Source organism: Myotis daubentonii, chromosome 4, assembly GCF_963259705.1.
Source record: "Myotis daubentonii chromosome 4, mMyoDau2.1, whole genome shotgun sequence".
In the NCBI taxonomy this organism is placed as follows: domain Eukaryota; kingdom Metazoa; phylum Chordata; class Mammalia; order Chiroptera; family Vespertilionidae; genus Myotis; species Myotis daubentonii.
The window spans coordinates 11152346-11169772 of NC_081843.1; the positions used below are offsets into that span (position 1 = coordinate 11152346).

A 17427-nucleotide genomic window follows, 5' to 3' on the forward strand; every position below is an offset into this window, starting at 1 on the left:
TGAGTCCCCGCGAGGTCAGTCAGTCGTTTCAGTCCGGCTCTTGAGGTCCCCACCCCACTTTGATGTTCAGCCATTCACCGCTTCCTGCTCATACCCCTCCCGTCCAGTGCCTCAAGTCCCTCCTCTCCTCCCTCTGCCACTGCCCAGGCCAAGCTCTCATCTGTGACCTCGCCCCTTGCACGGTAACAAGAAACTCAAACTTAGGTCCAGCGCTTTGATTCCCCTTCTCTCAAGCCCTTTCTCCCTCTGTACGGGCACACCCAGGGGCCTGGAGTCCTGGAAGCTCGACCTCCAAAGGACTGAGTAGCAGAATGCGTCCCCTGTTCTTCATCTCCAGGCCTAAAACCCAGCCCCAGTCGCAGTCATCTCCCTCCTGAACTTCCACCATGCCTTCTAGCTGTACCCCCGTGTGGCCTGTTGGCTCCTTGATTATTCTCAAAGCAACTAGAGTCGTCTCTGTGACACAGATCGTATCACATCCCTGCTTAAAATCTAGTTCAGTCCAATTTGCAAGTGGGCAAAGGACAGGAATAGACATTTCACTGGTGTCACAGATGGCATAAAGGCCCGTGGAAAGACGGTCAACATTATTAGCCATTAGGGAAATGCAAACTAAACCACAAGTAGACATCACTACACATCGACCGGGACGGCTAAGACAGTGATAATACCAAGTGCTGGGAAGTATACAGAGAAACCGAGTTTCTCATCGATGCCTGATGGGAATGTGAAATGGTATAGCCACGCAGGAGGACAGTGTCTAACAAAACTGAACATAACCTTATTTGAACACCAAGCTTTAAACTGCAAGGTCTCAGCTCAAAAGTCACCTCCTCCAAGAGGCCTTCCCTGACCACCCCACCCAAAATAGCCATCCCCGATCACCTGTGCACCATTAGATTCCATTAGAGACTTCTCACCACCTGAAATTATTTGTTGGTTAACTTGTTTATTACCTGTCCCCCTTTACCCTTCTGTGGCCCCAAAACTTGAATCAAAGCTCCAGGAGATCAGGAACCGTGTCTTTCGTGTCCCCAGCACCTAGCACAGTGTCTGAGACATACACATCTGGTGAATCAATGAATGAACACTCCCCTTACTGATCTCTCAGGTCTCCCTCCAATTCCCCTCCACACTGCAGCCAGGGGGAGTTTTTAGAAAGTGCAAATCTGGCCAGGTCAATGCCTGGCTTATAAATCCCCAATAGTTCACTGCCTCAGTAGCTTCTTGTCCTCTGGACTCCCTGTGTGTGGCATGGTTTCTTGGGAAGGGGGTGAAACCCTATATAATAAAAGGGTAATATGCAAATTGACCCTAATGGTGGAATGACCAGAACGACCGCTGGACCAGTCACTATGAGGCGCACTGACCACCTCTGGGTCTCTTTCCCCGCCAGCAGGCTCCGATCACCTGATGGGGAATGGGGAAGGGGGGCGGGTAGTGGCAGGGACAGGGCTGGCTGAGGGCAGCCAGGAAAGATGGCCCTGATGGCAGGCCAGGCCTGGGGACTGTACCTGTGCGTGAATTTCATGGGCAGGGCCTCTAGTGATGACTATAAATAAAGCTCCAGTCAACTATCAGGCTTGGGGTTTGGGGTTTATCCTGAGGCCCTTGGAGTCACTGAGGTCTGTTGAGCAGGGGAAGCATATGACTAAGACCAAGGAAGCTCTCTCTATGGCGCGTAGGTGGGAAGCAAAAGAGGTAGAAGACAGAGAGCCCCCCCCCCCCCCCACACACACACACAATAAAAGGCCGTTGAAATGGTTCTAGTTGGGAAGGGAAGAGTCCAAAAAGGGGAGAAAGTTGGGTCTAGAAATAGCTGGGCTAGGAAATGACTAGCGTTGGTAACTGCATGGCGGGAAGAGAAAGGGAAGTTTGCTTTCACTCTTCCCACCTTCCTTCCTTTATACAACAAACCTCACCAAACACCTTCTAGATGGCAGTGAAAAGACAGTAAAGATCCCTGTTGTGGAAGAGGGGCCATGCCGGGGCAGGAGGCACCTGAGAAGACTAACAGACACACGTTGGGATTGGGGTGAATGCTGGGACGGAAATAAACGCTCAGGGACAGCCTCTCAGAGAAAGCCACACTTGAACTGAGACTGAGTGATGGAAAGGAGCTGTTCACCCCTAACCAGTTTGGCTCAGTGGACAGAGCGCTGGCCTGCCCACTGAAGGGTCCCAGGTTCAATTCCGGCCAAGGGCATGTACCTTGGTTGTGGGCACATCCCCAGTAGGGGATGTGCAGGAGGCAGCTAATCGATGTTTCTCTCTCATCGATGTTTCTAACTCTCTATTCCTCTCCCTCTTCTCTGTAAAATCAATAGAATATATTTTAAGAAAAAAAGAAAGGAGCTGTTCAAAGGGGCAGAGGGTGGAGGTGGGGGTGGAAGTGGAAGTGGGGGTGGGAAGTGGAGGTGGGGTGGGAAGTGGGGGTGGGAAGTGGAGGTGGGTGGAAGTGGAAGTGGGGGTGGGAAGGGGAGGTGGGGGTGGAGGTGGGGTGGAAGTGGAGGTGGTGGAAGGGGAGGTGGGGTGGGAAGTGGGGGTGGGAAGTGGAGGTGGGTGGAAGTGGAAGTGGGGGTGGGAAGGGGAGGTGGGGGTGGAGGTGGGGTGGAAGTGGAGGTGGTGGAAGGGGAGGTGGGGTGGGAAGTGGGGGTGGAAGTGGAGGTGGTGGAAGTGGAGGTGGTGGAAGGGGAGGTGGGGTGGGAAGGGGAGGTGGGGTGGGAAGGGGAGGTGGGGGTGGGAAGAGGAGGTGGGGGTGGAGGTGGGGTGGAAGTGGAGGTGGTGGAAGTGGAGATGGGGTGGAAGGGGAGGTGGGGTGGGAAGGGGAGGTGGGGTGGGAAGAGGAGGTGGGGGTGGAGGTGGGGTGGAAGTGGAGGTGGTGGAAGTGGAGATGGGGTGGAAGTGGAAGTGGGGGTGGGAAGGGGAGGTGGGGATGGGAAGTGGAGGTGGGGGTGGGAAGGGGAGGTGGGGTGGGAAGGGGAGGTGGGGGTGGAGGTGGGGTGGAAGTGGAGGTGGTGGAAGTGGAGATGGGGTGGAAGTGGAAGTGGGGGTGGGAAGGGGAGGTGGGGATGGGAAGTGGAGGTGGGGGTGGGAAGGGGAGGTGGGGTGGGAAGGGGAGGTGGGGGTGGAGGTGGGGTGGAAGTGGAGGTGGTGGAAGTGGAGATGGGGTGGAAGTGGAAGTGGGGGTGGGAAGGGGAGGTGGGGGTGGGAAGTGGAGGTGGAGCAGCCTCGCTCGTCCTTGGGGGACACGATTCCGAGTGTTTTTTAGGTCGATGAGAAGCACTGCAGGGTTCTAAGCAGAGGACTGTTGTGCTCTAGCAAGACTTTGCCCCTGAGGCAGCTGGGAAGCTAATGGCAGGATTAGAGATTCTGCTGAATGAAAGGCAAAAAAGTAAAAAAAACAAAAAGTCCTATCTCCTCACCCCCTTCATTCCCCAATGCCCACTCTTCCCCCTCCAGCCGCCAAAGGGAAGTGAGGCCCTGACAGATGGAGGGTCCCCTGGGGTTTGTCCTCGGCAAACAGGAAGTCACAGCCCAGTGAGGCGGCTCTGGGAACCAGCCCCTGAGAAAGCAGGTCTCCTGGGTCCCTAGCCCCTTTCCCCCAGGTGACTGCAGCCGTGAGAGACACCGATAGGCACACACACGGACACCTACCGAGAGAAGGGGGGCGGGGTACACAAGCAGAAGGAAAGAAGAGGGGGAGCAGGAGGAGGAAAGAGAGAGATGGGGGACCAAGAGAGATTTCAGAGTCAGGAGTCTTGGGTTCTAGCGTTCAGTGGGTGACCTTAGGCAACACCCTGGCCTCCTGTAGGCCTCAGTCTCATTTCTAAACGGGTTCCTTCCATAACCGAAGCAGGGGCGCCCTAGGAAAGAACGGGGAGAAAGTGGGGGACTGATCATTGGTCGCTTCTCAGGCCACTGCGGAGCCACAGGGGCAGTCTGGCTTGAGCTCGGCCATTAATTGGTGCTGTCTCATTCGCTGGGTGCCGGCTGAAAATGCCATGTGTCTATTGTCCGCTTAATCTTCATAAACAACACTCAGTGGCACTATTATCACCTCCAGTTTACAGAGAGAAATGGAGGCTTAGTCAGACGAAGAAATTTAACCAAATAGTAGAGGTGGAGGATTCGAACTCAGGTCTGCCGGATCCCACAATCTCTGGACAGGCTGGTTGTATGTATAGAAATGACGGTGGCCCAAGAAGTATTGGTTGAGTGAGTAAATGAAGTGTGTGTGTGTGTGTGTGTGTGTGTGTGTGTGAAGGGAAATGGATTTAGAGCAGTGGTTCTCAACCTTCCTAATGCTGTGACCCTTTCATACAGTTCCTCATGTTGTGGTGACCCCCAATTTCATTGTTACAAATGGAACATAATTAAAGCATAGTGATTAATCACAAAAACAGTATGTAATTACATATGTGTTTTCCGATGGTCTTGGGCGACCCCTGTGAAAGGGTAGTTCGACCCCCAAAGGGGTCGCGACCCACAGGTTGAGAACTGCTGATTTAGAGCCTGAGGTTGAAGGAGGGGGGAGTGGAAGAAGGAGGGAGCCCCTCATTCAACAAACATTTATGGGGCACCTTCAATGTGCCAAGCACTGTTCAGGGCACCCTGCTACAGTGGTGAACAAGACAGTGTCTGCTGCAAGGGGCTTACTCTAGTCGGGGGAACAGGAAGTGAGCAGATGGACTCCAGATCACTTCATTTCACTGGTGGTGAGTGTGGGATGGAAATGAACCAGTGTGGCAGGGAGGGGGGACTTTTGTGGGTCTGGAGAGGTGCATGGGGAAGGCGGCCTGAGGCGTGACCACCCCTTCCTCCCCGAGGGGAGGGGAGGGGACTGCCCACCCGCCTCCGCAAACACCCATGGTTCAGTGCCCCCCAGCCCCCCACTTGCCCCAGCAACCCCTGCGCGGGGAAGCTGGGTGCCTCGGAGAGTCTAGCCACCATGCCACCTCCTCTCCTCTTCTTCCTCCTCCTCTTCCTTACTCCGGTGGGAGTCAGGCCCCAGAAATCACAGCTGGTGGAGGCTAAAGGTATGACCGAAGGGCACAGATGGAAGGAGCCAGGGCTGGACACCTGGGCTCGGGCTGGATGCCCTTGGCCAAACAACTTGCCCTCTCTGAGCCTCCATTTTCTTCACTGGAAAATTCAGGCCAGGGCTGAAGGACGCTGAAGGCTCATGGCCCCCAGTCGGTGGGGTACGGGGTCACTGGGTTTGTAAGGCAGCGTGAGGCGTGAAGGGGGCTAGCTGCTCCTCTCCCCACCCCCCCTCTTTCCACAGAGGGGGGCAGTGCTGTGCTGCCCTGCGTTTCCTCAGAAGGTCCCCCTGATCAGCTGGCCTGGTACGAGGCGTGCCTGTCACAGCGGAGCCGGAGCCGGAGCCGAGGGCTGCCAGGCCTGGGCATCCAGGTGGGGGCCCTGGGCATCCTGCTGCTCATCTCCGACATCTCTGCCCAGATGGGGGGCTTCTACCTGTGCCAACAGGGGCCCCCTTCCGAGCAGGCCTGGCAGTCTGGCTGGGCCGTCAGCGTGAACGGCAGTGGTGAGGTCTGGGGTGGGGCGGGGAGGGCTGGATGAGAGGAGGGCAGCCCGGCGTGGACGTGGATGGAGGAGGGTCTGGAGGGTGGGGCTGGAAGGCCGGAGGACCCAGCAGGAAGCCAGTTGTAAGTGGCTCCTGCAAATGCCTCCGGTTTTGTGACTTCAACACTGAACTGCTCGGTCTCTCTCTGTCTCATTTCTCTCGGAGACGCTGCTCCTCTATCTGTCTCTGGATCTTGGTTTCTATTTACCTCTGTCTTTCCGGGTCTCTGGGTCTCTCTGCCTCTCCTGGATGTCTCCGTATCTGGTTCTGGGTCTCTTCCCAGGGGAGCTGTTCCGTTGGAAGGCTTCAAACCTAGACGGCCCAGGCTGCGACCTGGGGAACCGGTCCTCAGAGGACCTCAGGCCCTCCCCTGATGGCCTCACAAGCTCCCAGCTCTATGTATGGGCCACAGATCACGCTGAGAGCTGGGAGGTAGACCCTGCATGTGCCCCTCCTAACCGCAGTTCAAACCAAGGTAAGGTGCTAGGGAAATGCCAGCAAGTGAGGGGGCCAGGGCTGGAGGGTGGTGATTGGGAACTGGAGGGCTGGTTTGTGGGGGAGGAGACTCTAAGGCCGACACTAGCCTTGGCCCTCCTTGCCCCAGACCTCACAGTGAACCCTGGCTCCACACTCTGTCTGCCCTGTGGGGTGCCTTCTGCTTCCATGGCCAGAGGACCCATCTCCTGGATCCACGTGCACCCCAGAAAGCCCAACATCTCGTTGCTGAGCCTCAACCTGAGTGAGGAGGCTCCCGTCAGAGAGATGTGGGTCCCGGGCACCCTCAGGGGAGGGGCCGCTCTGTGGCTGCGTCAGGCCACAGCTGGAGATGCTGGCACCTATCACTGTTACCATGGCAACACGACCATCGAGATGCAGCTGAGAGTCACTGCCCAGTCAGGTAGGGTTCCTCCCAATGGGGGGGCCCGTGTGCAGGGCTATTGGGAAGAACTGGAAGCCAGCCCACCCTGGCTCCTCTTGGCTGGGACGGCCTGCGCCTGAGACCCAACCACTACCCTGAGCACTGCCGCCACCTCTTTGCTCCTTGCTTCCAAGATACTGCTGTTCTGGGTCTCCCCCTCCCACCGGCTGCTGGGTCTCCCCCTCCCACCGGCTGCTCCTCCCGTCAGCTTTGGTAGAGACTTCCTCCCCCACGCCCCGCCGTTGGAGCCCTGAGCCCTCTTCTCATCCCTGTTCACACGCTCTCGTTCTTGTCTGCACTCTTCCTAGTGGACCTCCTTTACTCCCTTGGCTCGTTGGACCCCCAGGCTTCTAGGCTCCATACCCCTACCCGCAGCCACCTCCTGGGGTTGCTGTTGGATGTCCCGTGGACACATGTACAAAAAAATGAAACGCAGTGTGTTCCCCGCGCAGAGTCTCCTGGGCGACCCTGTGGAAGTGAAGAACATTACACCTTGCCCACATGCCAAACCCAGGAGTCTGGCATCCTTCCTTTGCCTCACCCCACCCACCAAGTTTGTCACGGGGTTCTGCCCATTTTCTTCCCTGATACAATCCGACCCTGCTACCCTAAACCGTTCTCAAACTCCGTCTCGACTCCCACTCCAAACGTACCCCGGCACCTTGCTGCCTCCCACCTTCAACTTTATGAACTCAACTCTGCCCTCCACCTTGACTGTGGCTGTCCTTCCCTGCAGCAGGAAGCTGGTCCTCCTCACCTTCATCCTCACATGTCATGGTTTGCTTCCGAGATACTCACTAGACACTGGGCCAGGCTCTGAGGCACAGCCCGGGCGTCAGAGGGAAGGAGGGGGGCCCTCTTTGTCGCGTGGGACCTCAGGGTCGGTGTCCTGCCCTGTCCCCCGGGTTTATGGCCTTTTGAGGTCTGGAGGCTGGGCAGTAAGATGCCAGCCCTGGTCCTGGTCTCATAGCTCCTCCCCCCCAGCTGTACGGCAGTGGTTGCTGGAGGCTGGTGGCTGGAGGGTCCCTGTCACGACACTGGTTTACCTGATCTTCTGCATGGGTTTGGTGGCGAGCTTTCTCTCTCTGCGAAGAGGTGAGTCACGTACGCCATCTCCCTCAGGAGAGCCACACTGGCCCGTCTTACACCGTCTCCTCCCCCACCACAGACTTTACAATCCTGCCCCCCACGCCCCCTCTAAGTGCCCTCCAGACTTCCTCAGCCCCTTGGAACTTGAACTCCCAGCTCCTCCCTTGGCCCAAGCGCCCTCCCCAGCACCCCCAAAACCTTCCCCCAGCCAAGGAGCTCTCCTCTGATCATTTCCGTTCACTCCCACCAGCCCTGACCCGGAGGAGGAAAAGACAGCGAATGACTGATCCCACCAGGAGGTAATGACGCGGGTGCCCCTGCCCCCCAGTATCCGGCTCCTGCACTTTCACTCAATGCTTTGCTTGCTGTTTCCTCTGCGGAGGGCGCCTTTATCTCTGCGGTGGAAATGTGTCCAACCTTCCAAGCCCAGCTCCAAAGCTACCTCTTCTGTGAGGTGACCCCAGAGCCCTCTCTCAGGCTGCAGTGACCCCAGGACCCTCTCTCAGGCTGCAGTGACCCCGAGCCCTCTCTGCGGGCTGCATGACCCAGAGCCCTCTCTCAGGCCGCAGTGACCCCAGGGCCCTCTCTCAGGCTGCAGTGACCCCAGGGCCCTCTCTCAGGCCGCAGTGACCCCAGGGCCCTCTCTCAGGCTGCAGTGACCCCAGAGCCCTCTCTCAGGCTGCAGTGACCCCAGAGCCCTCTCTCAGGCTGCAGTGACCCCAGGGCCCTCTCTCAGGCTGCAGTGACCCCAGAGCCCTCTCTCAGGCTGCAGTGACCCAGGGCCCTCTCTCAGGCTGCAGTGACCCCAGGGCCCTCTCTGCCGGCTGCAGTGACCCAGGGCCCTCTCTGCCGGCTGCAGTGACCCCAGAGCCCTCTCTCAGGCTGCAGTGACCCCGAGCCCTCTCTCAGGCTGCAGTGACCCCAGGGCCCTCTCTGCCGGCTGCAGTGACCCAGGGCCCTCTCTCAGGCTGCAGTGACCCCAGGGCCCTCTCTGCCAGCTGCAGTGACCCAGGGCCCTCTCTCAGGCTGCAGTGACCCCGAGCCCTCTCTGCCGGATGCAGTGACCCAGGGCCCTCTCTCAGGCTGGAGTGACCAGGGCCCTCTCTCAGGCTGCAGTGACCCAGGGCCCTCTCTCAGGCTGCAGTGACCCCAGGGCCCTCTCTCAGGCTGCAGTGACACCAGGGACCTCTATCAGGCTGCAGTGACCCAGGGCCCTCTCTCAGGCTGCAGTGACCCCAGGGCCCTCTCTGCCGGCTGCAGTGACCCAGGGCCCTCTCTGCCGGCTGCAGTGACCCCAGAGCCCTCTCTCAGGCTGCAGTGACCCCAGGACCCTCTCTCAGGCTGCAGTGACCCCAGGGCCCTCTCTGCCGGCTGCAGTGACCCAGGGCCCTCTCTCAGGCTGCAGTGACCCAGGGCCCTCTCTCAGGCTGCAGTGACCCCAGGGCCCTCTCTGCCAGCTGCAGTGACCCAGGGCCCTCTCTCAGGCTGCAGTGACCCCGAGCCCTCTCTGCCGGATGCAGTGACCCAGGGCCCTCTCTCAGGCTGCAGTGACCAGGGCCCTCTCTCAGGCTGCAGTGACCCAGGGCCCTCTCTCAGGCTGCAGTGACCCCAGGGCCCTCTCTCAGGCTGCAGTGACACCAGGGCCCTCTATCAGGCTGCAGTGACCCCAGGGCCGTCTCTGCCGGCTGCAGTGACCCAGGGCCCTCTCTCAGGCTGCAGTGACCCCAGGGCCCTCTCTGCCGGCTGCAGTGACCCAGGGCCCTCTCTTAGGCTGCAGTGACCCCAGGGCCCTCTCTCAGGCTGCAGTGACCCAGGGCCCTCTCTCAGGCTGCAGTGACCCCAGGGCCCTCTCTCAGGCTGCAGTGACCCCACGGCCCTCTCTGCCAGCTGCAGTGACCCCAGGGCCCTCTCTCAGGCTGCAGTGACCAGGGCCCTCTCTCAGGCTGCAGTGACCCATGGCCCTCTCTGCGGGCTGCAGTGACCCTCGAGCCCTCTCTGCGGGCTGCAGTGACGCAGGGCCCTCTCTCAGGCTGCAGTGACCCAGGGCCCTCTCTCAGGCTGCAGTGACCCCAGGGCCCTCTCTCAGGCTGCAGTGACCCAGGGCCCTCTCTGCGGGCTGCAGTGACCCAGGGCCCTCTCTGCGGGCTGCAGTGACCCAGGGCCCTCTCTCAGGCTGCAGTGACCCCAGGGCCCTCTCTCAGGCTGCAGTGACCCCCGAGCCCTCTCTGCGGGCTGCAGTGACCCAGGGCCCTCTCTGCGGGCTGCAGTGACCCCCGAGCCCTCTCTGCAGGCTGCAGTGACCCAGGGCCCTCTCTGCGGGCTGCAGTGACCCAGGGCCCTCTCTCAGGCTGCAGTGACCCCAGGGCCCTCTCTCAGGCTGCAGTGACCCAGGGCCCTCTCTGCGGGCTGCAGTGACCCAGGGCCCTCTCTGCGGGCTGCAGTGACCCAGGGCCCTCTCTGCGGGCTGCAGTGACCCAGGGCCCTCTCTCAGGCTGCAGTGACCCCAGGGCCCTCTCTCAGGCTGCAGTGACCCCCGAGCCCTCTCTGCGGGCTGCAGTGACCCAGGGCCCTCTCTGCGGGCTGCAGTGACCCCCGAGCCCTCTCTGCGGGCTGCAGTGACCCAGGGCCCTCTCTGCAGGCTGCAGTGACCCAGGGCCCTCTCTCAGGCTGCAGTGACCCCAGGGCCCTCTCTGCCGGCTGCAGTGACCCAGGGCCCTCTCTCAGGCTGCAGTGACCCCAGGGCCCTCTCTCAGGCTGCAGTGACCCAGGGCCCTCTCTGCGGGCTGCAGTGACCCAGGGCCCTCTCTGCGGGCTGCAGTGACCCAGGGCCCTCTCTCAGGCTGCAGTGACCCAGGGCCCTCTCTGCGGGCTGCAGTGACCCAGGGCCCTCTCTGGGGGCTGCAGTGACCCCAGGGCCCTCTCTCAGGCTGCAGTGACCCAGGGCCCTCTCTCAGGCTGCAGTGACCCCAGGGCCCTCTCTCAGGCTGCAGTGACCCCCGAGCCCTCTCTGCGGGCTGCAGTGACCCAGGGCCCTCTCTGCGGGCTGCAGTGACCCCCGAGCCCTCTCTGCGGGCTGCAGTGACCCAGGGCCCTCTCTGCAGGCTGCAGTGACCCAGGGCCCTCTCTCAGGCTGCAGTGACCCCAGGGCCCTCTCTGCCGGCTGCAGTGACCCAGGGCCCTCTCTCAGGCTGCAGTGACCCCAGGGCCCTCTCTCAGGCTGCAGTGACCCAGGGCCCTCTCTTCGGGCTGCAGTGACCCAGGGCCCTCTCTGCGGGCTGCAGTGACCCAGGGCCCTCTCTCAGGCTGCAGTGACCCAGGGCCCTCTCTGCGGGCTGCAGTGACCCAGGGCCCTCTCTGGGGGCTGCAGTGACCCCAGGGCCCTCTCTCAGGCTGCAGTGACCCAGGGCCCTCTCTGCGGGCTGCAGTGACCCAGGGCCCTCTCTCAGGCTGCAGTGACCCAGGGCCCTCTCTGCGGGCTGTCCTGGGACCGAGGAGCTGACTACAAGGGACCACCTTCTAATCGCTGAGGGCCTGGCCTGCATCCTGAGTGTGTCTCCCAGGCCCCTCCAGGCCAGGCCTCCGTGCAACCCCCCTTCCTCCTCCAGGTTCTTCAAAGTGACGCCTCCCCCGGGCAACGGGGCCCACAGCCAGTACGGGAACGTGCTCTCGCTTTCCACGCCCACGGCTGGCACGGGTAGGAGGCCGGGCCGGGTCTCCAGGGCTAGGGCCCCCTCCCCCGCCCCCTGCACCCCCAGAGCTCCCAGCCCCCCAACCAGCTCCGAGCTCCGCCGGCAGCAAAGAGCCCGCCCCGGGGCGGAGCCCCGGGCAGGTGTGACCCCGCCCTTGGACCAAGGCCCGCCCCCAGGACTCGGCCCGAAGTTCTGTTCCAAGAACAGAACCGCCCCGGGACCCGGAGGCCGCGCCCCTGGGTTCAGATCCGTGCCCAGCCGCGGCGCCCTCCCGCCGCCCGGAGCATCCTCGCCCGCCGCCCCGCGCGCGGACCTCAGCCCTGACCCCCCACGTCTGCGCCCCTCTCGCCAGGTCGCTCCCACCGGTGGGCTGCAGGCCTGGCCGCCGTCCAGTCCTACGGCGGGAACCCGTACAACGAGGTGCAGGAGGCCGGAGCTGCGGGGCCCCGGAGCCCGACGGGGGCAGCTGGTGATGGCGCGGGGGTCCTTGCTCACCGGTGGGGGTGTCGGAGTCCTCTGTCTGTGGCAGGAATAGGTACCTGGGGCCCGGAGACAGGGCGCCGTGACGCGGTCCCACCCCTGTCCCCAAATCCCAGGCCCAGACGAAGAGGAAGGGGAGGCCTACGAGGAGCCGGACAGCGAGGAGGGCTCCCAGTTCTACGAGAATGACTCCAACCTGGGGCAGGACCAGCTCTCCCAGGGTAAGACTGTCCCCCCCCCGCCCCCCGCCCCCCACCTCCTCAGCGGGGGCTGTGGACCCTCGCTGGACCCCCTCCCTCTCCGCCAGATGGCAGCGGCTATGAGAACCCGGAGGACGAGGCCGTGGGTCCCGAGGAAGAAGACTCCTTCTCCAATGGTAATTTGAGGTCCCCCTGGAGCCCCAGAGATTTGGGGGGACCCACGGAGCCCCTACAGGGCAGGAGTGGCCCCTGCAATTCTCTTTTTTTCTGCAGCATCTGAGTTGTATGAGAACGAGGATGAAGAGCTGGCCCAGCCAGTGGCCAGGACCAAAGGTGTGTGTGTGTGAGGATGGCCACGTTCCTGAGAGCATGGGTGGTGGTGGTGGTGGCGGTGGTGCGTGTGACTCGGAGGCCAGAAGCAATAGTGACTCCCCTCTCCCTTCTGCAGACTTCCTGAGCCCCCCTGGGACTGCCTGGGACCCCAGCCGGGAGGCAACATCCCTTGGTGAGAAATGCTTAGGACCTGCCCAGACTGGGTGGATCTGGTCTCAGCTCTAATTCCAGGCAGGACCTTGACTTTGCCTTGACCCCAAACCCAAGCCCAATCCTGATCTTGGCTTTGACCCTTACCTATAACCTCAGCACCTCCCCCACCCCTAATCTTGACTCCAGTATCTGCCCCATCCCTAACCACGAACATCAACCCTGGTCCCAATCCGATTCCAGCCTGGACTTTGACCACCCCCTCACCTCAGCCCCAGTGCAGACCTTAGCTTTGACCCAGCTCTCGCCTCATGCCTCTAACTTGGACTCTTTCCAATGCTGTTCTTAACTATTTCTCTGACCATGACCATGATCTAACCCATACCTGACTGAACCCTAAGATTAACAAGGACCCCAACCCTGATGCTGACCCTAATCACTCCTTCCTAGTACATCATGGGTCAAGCCTTCCACCTCTCCCTACCCCTCAGTCTCCCTCCATATCTTAGGCTGCACTTTCCTTCCCCAAACCCCAACATGGCTCCCAAACCTCCAACTCTCCATCTCCCGCCCACACAGGGTCCCAGTCCTATGAGGATATGAGGGGGATCCTGTATGCAGCCCCCCAGCTCCGCTCCGTTCGGGCCCAGCCTGGTCCCAATCATGAGGAAGGTGGGTGCTTCTGCTGCTGCCCGCTGCTGTCCTCTGAGGCTGACTCTCCCAGCCTCCTCCCAGCTCTGCGTTTCACTCCTCCCTGGTCCTAACCAGATGCAGATTCTTACGAGAACATGGATAATCCTGACGGGCCGGAACCAGCATGCGGAGGAGGGAGCCACAAGGGGACCTGGAGCACCCGCTGATTCCCCTCAGGTAAGCCGGGGGCTGCCCTCTGTGGAGGAGGGAGACGATGAGCAGGGATGGAAGCGGGGTTCTGGCCCTCAGGCAGGGAGAAGAAAACGGGTCCCCACGGCTGGTGGGCAAGGGGAGGGCTCCCGGACTCTTCCCCATCACAGTTTCTTCTGCGTATCCTGGGCCTCCTCAGGTCCCTGAGGTCCACACCTGACTGAAATCTGGGGACCCAAAGCAGATGAGGTCAACCTCGAGCGACGCTGCTCAGGCTGTGTGTACCTGCGTGTGTTTGTGTACACAAGTGAAGCGTCGGTCCCGTTTGCACTGCCCAAAGAAACTCCACGAGCTGTTCCAGTCCTGTGATGTAGCGCCCTGTGTGGGAGGGGAAGGGAGGGCGGGGACGGTGCATTCCCATCCTCTCTCAAATCCAGGAGAGGGGGGAGAGCTGCATCTTGGGCCCAACAGGGCCTTTCCCTTCCTATGTCTTGGCCACCCCATCTCCCCTCCTTGCCTGCCATTCCCACCATCAGTTGTTCAATCATTGTTCGTTCAGCACTTGTATGCTGGGTGTGCAGCGAAAAGGAAGCAATCCAGGAACTGGCGGTCATCACTGACGTTTATTGAACAGCTACTATGTTCTTAAATCAGTTAACCCAGTTAATCTTTACAGTGACCTCCCCAAGTTATTGAGCACTTAGGTGCCAGGATTGTATTAAAGTATGTCACGTATTTTACGTATGTATTATGTGTGCGTGTGTGTATGTATATTAGCTAATTTTATCTTCACAAACATCCCTATTTCATAGATGAGGAAACTGAAGCAGAGAAGCTAAATAACATGCTCAAGGCTTGCCTAGTTCGTAAGAGCCGGGGCCTGGACCTGAACTCTGGCAGTCTGATTCTAGAGCCTACACTCAGTCTTTTTAAAAATATACTTTTATTGATTCCAGAGAGGCAGGGAGAGGGAGAGAGAGATAGAAACATCAATGATGAGAGAGAATCATTGATTGGCTGTCTCCTGCACGCCCCACACCGGGGACCGAGCCCACAACCCGGGCATGTGCCCTGACCGGGAATTGAACCGTAACCTCCTGGTTCATAGGTCGACGCTCAACCACTGAGCTATGCCAGCCGGGTGAGCCTATACTCAACCTTGACATTCTCCCTTCCCAGGTGCAATTCTGCAGGTGGGAAACTGGGTGCCAAGGGTCAACTAACATGTCTGAAGTCACACAACTAGCACCTCACAGAACTGGGTCCGCGTCCAGAAATCTGGCTGCCATTCTAGCCACTGTGCCCACCACCTCATCAACTGCCTACTTCTGATATAAACCACGAGCAAAAAGGCTTCTAGAACTAAATGTCTCCAGGCCCTGAAACCATCATGTAGCAAGCTCCGCCACACCCAGATTCTTTTCTCAGGCGAGGGTAGAATCAGCTACGGAGACTCCTGGCGTCTCCTGCCTGTCTCCCCGGCTCCAGCGCTCTTCCTAAGTCCAGGACTGGCTGAAACGCTTAGGATGTGTGGATGTCTTTGCAAGACTGACTAGACCTTTCAGTATCTACAGTTTTACTTCTGGAATTACTTTTCCTAACGTACCAGTTCTTTCTTCCTAATGTCCTATTTTTGCTTTAGAAACTCTTCCTTCTTTGCCTCTGACCCTTTACAACTTACTTTAACACTGTTATTATGCACCAGGCATTAGTCTAAGGAATGCTTTATGGGAGCATCTCATTTCATCTCTATAACCTTTTATGAGGAAGGTACGATAAAAGTAGTGTCAATATACAGCTAAGAGCCCTAACAGGTTTGGCTCAGTGGATGGAGCGTCAGCCTGCAGACTGAAAGGCCCCAGGTTCGATTCCGGTCAAGGGCATGTCCCTTGGCTGTGGGCACATCCCCAGTGGGGGGTGTGCAGGAGGCAGCTGATCGATGTTTCTCTCTCATCAGTGTTTCTAACTCTCTATCCCTCTCCCTTCCTCTCTATAAAAAAATCAATAAAATATATTTAAAACTTTTAAAATTATATATATATATATTGCTAAGAGGATTGAGGTACAGAAAATTAATCAATTGTAACTGACCTTAGGCAATATACCTCAACTCAATGACCCTCAGTTTCCCAATTATATAATAGTGGTGAGAAGAGGCATGGCCTGGTTCTGTACATGGGGTGGATGCTCCCATGGCAGTGTCACCATGGAAGGTTTCTTTGGCGTCTGTGTTTCCTGTCTGCAGGAGCCCCATGAGTTACCTGCGCCCCACGGCCACCCCTGGGGCAGCTTGCGTTGGCTTCTGCCACAGTCTTACAGGCTATGCAGGTTTGACCACTTTATTCATGAGCTTCTCGGAGCAGGTTTTTGCACCTGAGGTTTGGTCTGAATCCAGGTTCATACTCCGATTTGCTGCCGTGACTGCTCCCCTCCACTGCCCGCTGGGTGGCTTGCTCCCATGTTGCACCCCGAGGCAGGTGCATGGATCTTTTCCTCTGTCTTCTGTGCCTGGAAGAGACAGCCTCTTCTCAGTTCTCAGCCTTGCGCAGCGCACTCACTCTCAGCTCTCTGCTGTCCCAGGCCTCCACCTTGACCTCTGTCCCCATGTGAGTGTGAAACTCCAGTCCTAGAGATCAGCTTCCCCGGGACTGCTGGACTTCAACCCTCCTCACTGTGTGGCTTTGCTTTCCTTCTTTATTTTTAGCATCATGAAGATTCTCTCTTGCTTTTGAGCTCAGCTATCTATCTATCTATCCATATATAATACATATATATTATATATAATTTGGCCCTAGCCTGTTTGGCTCAGTGGATAGAGTGTTAGCCTGCGGACTGAAGAGTCCCAGGTTCAATTCTGGTCAATGGCATATGCTCGGGTTGCTGGCTCAATCCCCACTGGAGGGCATGCAAGAGGCAGCCAATCAATGTTTCTCTCTCATCATTGATGTTTCTATCTCTCTACCCCTCTCCCTTCCTCTCTGAAATCAATAAAAATATATTCTTTAAAAAAATTAAAAAATGCAAAAATTAAAAAAATAAGTAAAAATATATCTTTGTTGATTTTGCAGAGGAAGGAAGAGGGAGAGAGGGATAGAAATATCAACGATGAGAGAGAATCATTGATCGGGTGCCTCCTGCACGCCCTCCACTGGGGATGGACCCTGCAACCCAGGCATGTGCCCTGATGGAGAATTGAACCTCAACTTCCAGGTTCATAGGTCCACTCAGCCACACCATCCGGGCAGAGCTCAACTATCTTTAAAAAAGAAAGCACGACTTCTTATATTTTGTGTAGTGTGTGTTTGCAGTGTGGGTGGTGGCACATGAACCTCCAGCGTTTCTTTGGGCTTCTGTCTTGAACACAGTCCCCATGGCAAAAAGTAAAAAATAAAAAAATACAAATCCTAGATCGAGCTTAGCAGTCATACCCTTACCGTCCCCTTCGGCTAAAACAAGCTCTCCGGCATTTCCATAATCCTTGCCGTTCCCTATTACCCATCATCCCGGCTGCTTCATTCCTTAGGTTCCCTGCCTGTGTCTGACGCGTTTGGGCACGTGACTCCTGGTGAAAGCATCCTGCCTTCTTGAGAGTGAATCCGTGCCCCAGTAAGCACTCAAACTGTAACCATTATTTATTTATTTACTTACTGATTTTTTTAAAAATATATTTTATTGATTTTTTACAGAGAGGAAGGGAGAGATAGAGAGTTAGAAACATCGATGAGAGAGAAACATCGATCAGCTGCCTCCTGCACATCTCCCACTGGGGATGTGCCCGCAACCCAGGTACATGCCCTTGACCGGAATCGAACCTGAGACCTTTCAGTCCACAGGCCGACACTCTATCCACTGAGCCAAACCGGTTTCGGCCTTACTGATTTATTTGCTAGTGGCCTGGTGCACGGATTCGTGCACATTGAAAGGAAATAAATTAGAAGATGGCCAGCGGGGCTGGACTGGGTGAGGCGGGCCGGATACACCCTGGAGCCAACGTCCTGTGGTCCCTCCCCAAGCCGGCCGCCTTGGCTCGAAGGGCATCTGTGGAGTGAACAGGGTCCCTCTGGCAGGTGGGGTCCCTTGACCTGGCCTGGGGGGATTGGGCTGAAACCGGCTCTCTGACATTCCTTGAGGGGTCCC

The 17427-nt window shown here is 58.2% G+C and overlaps 1 protein-coding gene across 3 annotated transcripts; it reads left to right on the forward strand.

Annotated features, from left to right (window-relative positions):
* Positions 1-4891: 4891 nt before the first annotated feature.
* Positions 4892-14034, forward strand: CD19 (CD19 molecule). 3 transcript variants are annotated; one of them, XM_059692457.1, is made up of 15 exons: positions 4892-5039; positions 5288-5548; positions 5871-6062; positions 6192-6485; positions 7491-7601; positions 7846-7894; positions 11201-11289; positions 11637-11753; positions 11887-11985; positions 12072-12140; positions 12238-12297; positions 12413-12469; positions 13027-13119; positions 13216-13317; positions 13490-14034. In XM_059692457.1, the coding sequence occupies exons 1-14, from the start codon at positions 4952-4954 to the stop codon at positions 13305-13307; spliced, it is 1671 nt and encodes a 556-aa protein (XP_059548440.1). In that variant the 5' UTR covers positions 4892-4951; the 3' UTR covers positions 13308-13317; positions 13490-14034. The 3 variants fall into 3 exon arrangements, with proteins under 3 accessions (XP_059548440.1, XP_059548439.1, XP_059548438.1); XM_059692456.1 differs by having other exon boundaries at positions 4911-5039; positions 11637-11767; positions 11895-11985; XM_059692455.1 differs by having other exon boundaries at positions 4911-5039; positions 11881-11985.
* The last annotated feature ends 3393 nt before the right edge of the window (positions 14035-17427 follow it).

Bases quoted from the DNA above. Each gene is read 5' to 3' on its own strand.
- CD19 (XM_059692456.1), top strand. From the start codon at position 4,952: ATGCCACCTCCTCTCCTCTTCTTCCTCCTCCTCTTCCTTACTCCGGTG. The intron at 5,549-5,870 runs GTGAGGTCTGGG...GTCTCTTCCCAG, and splicing joins CGTCAGCGTGAACGGCAGTG to GGGAGCTGTTCCGTTGGAAG. The intron at 6,063-6,191 runs GTAAGGTGCTAG...TCCTTGCCCCAG, and splicing joins TAACCGCAGTTCAAACCAAG to ACCTCACAGTGAACCCTGGC.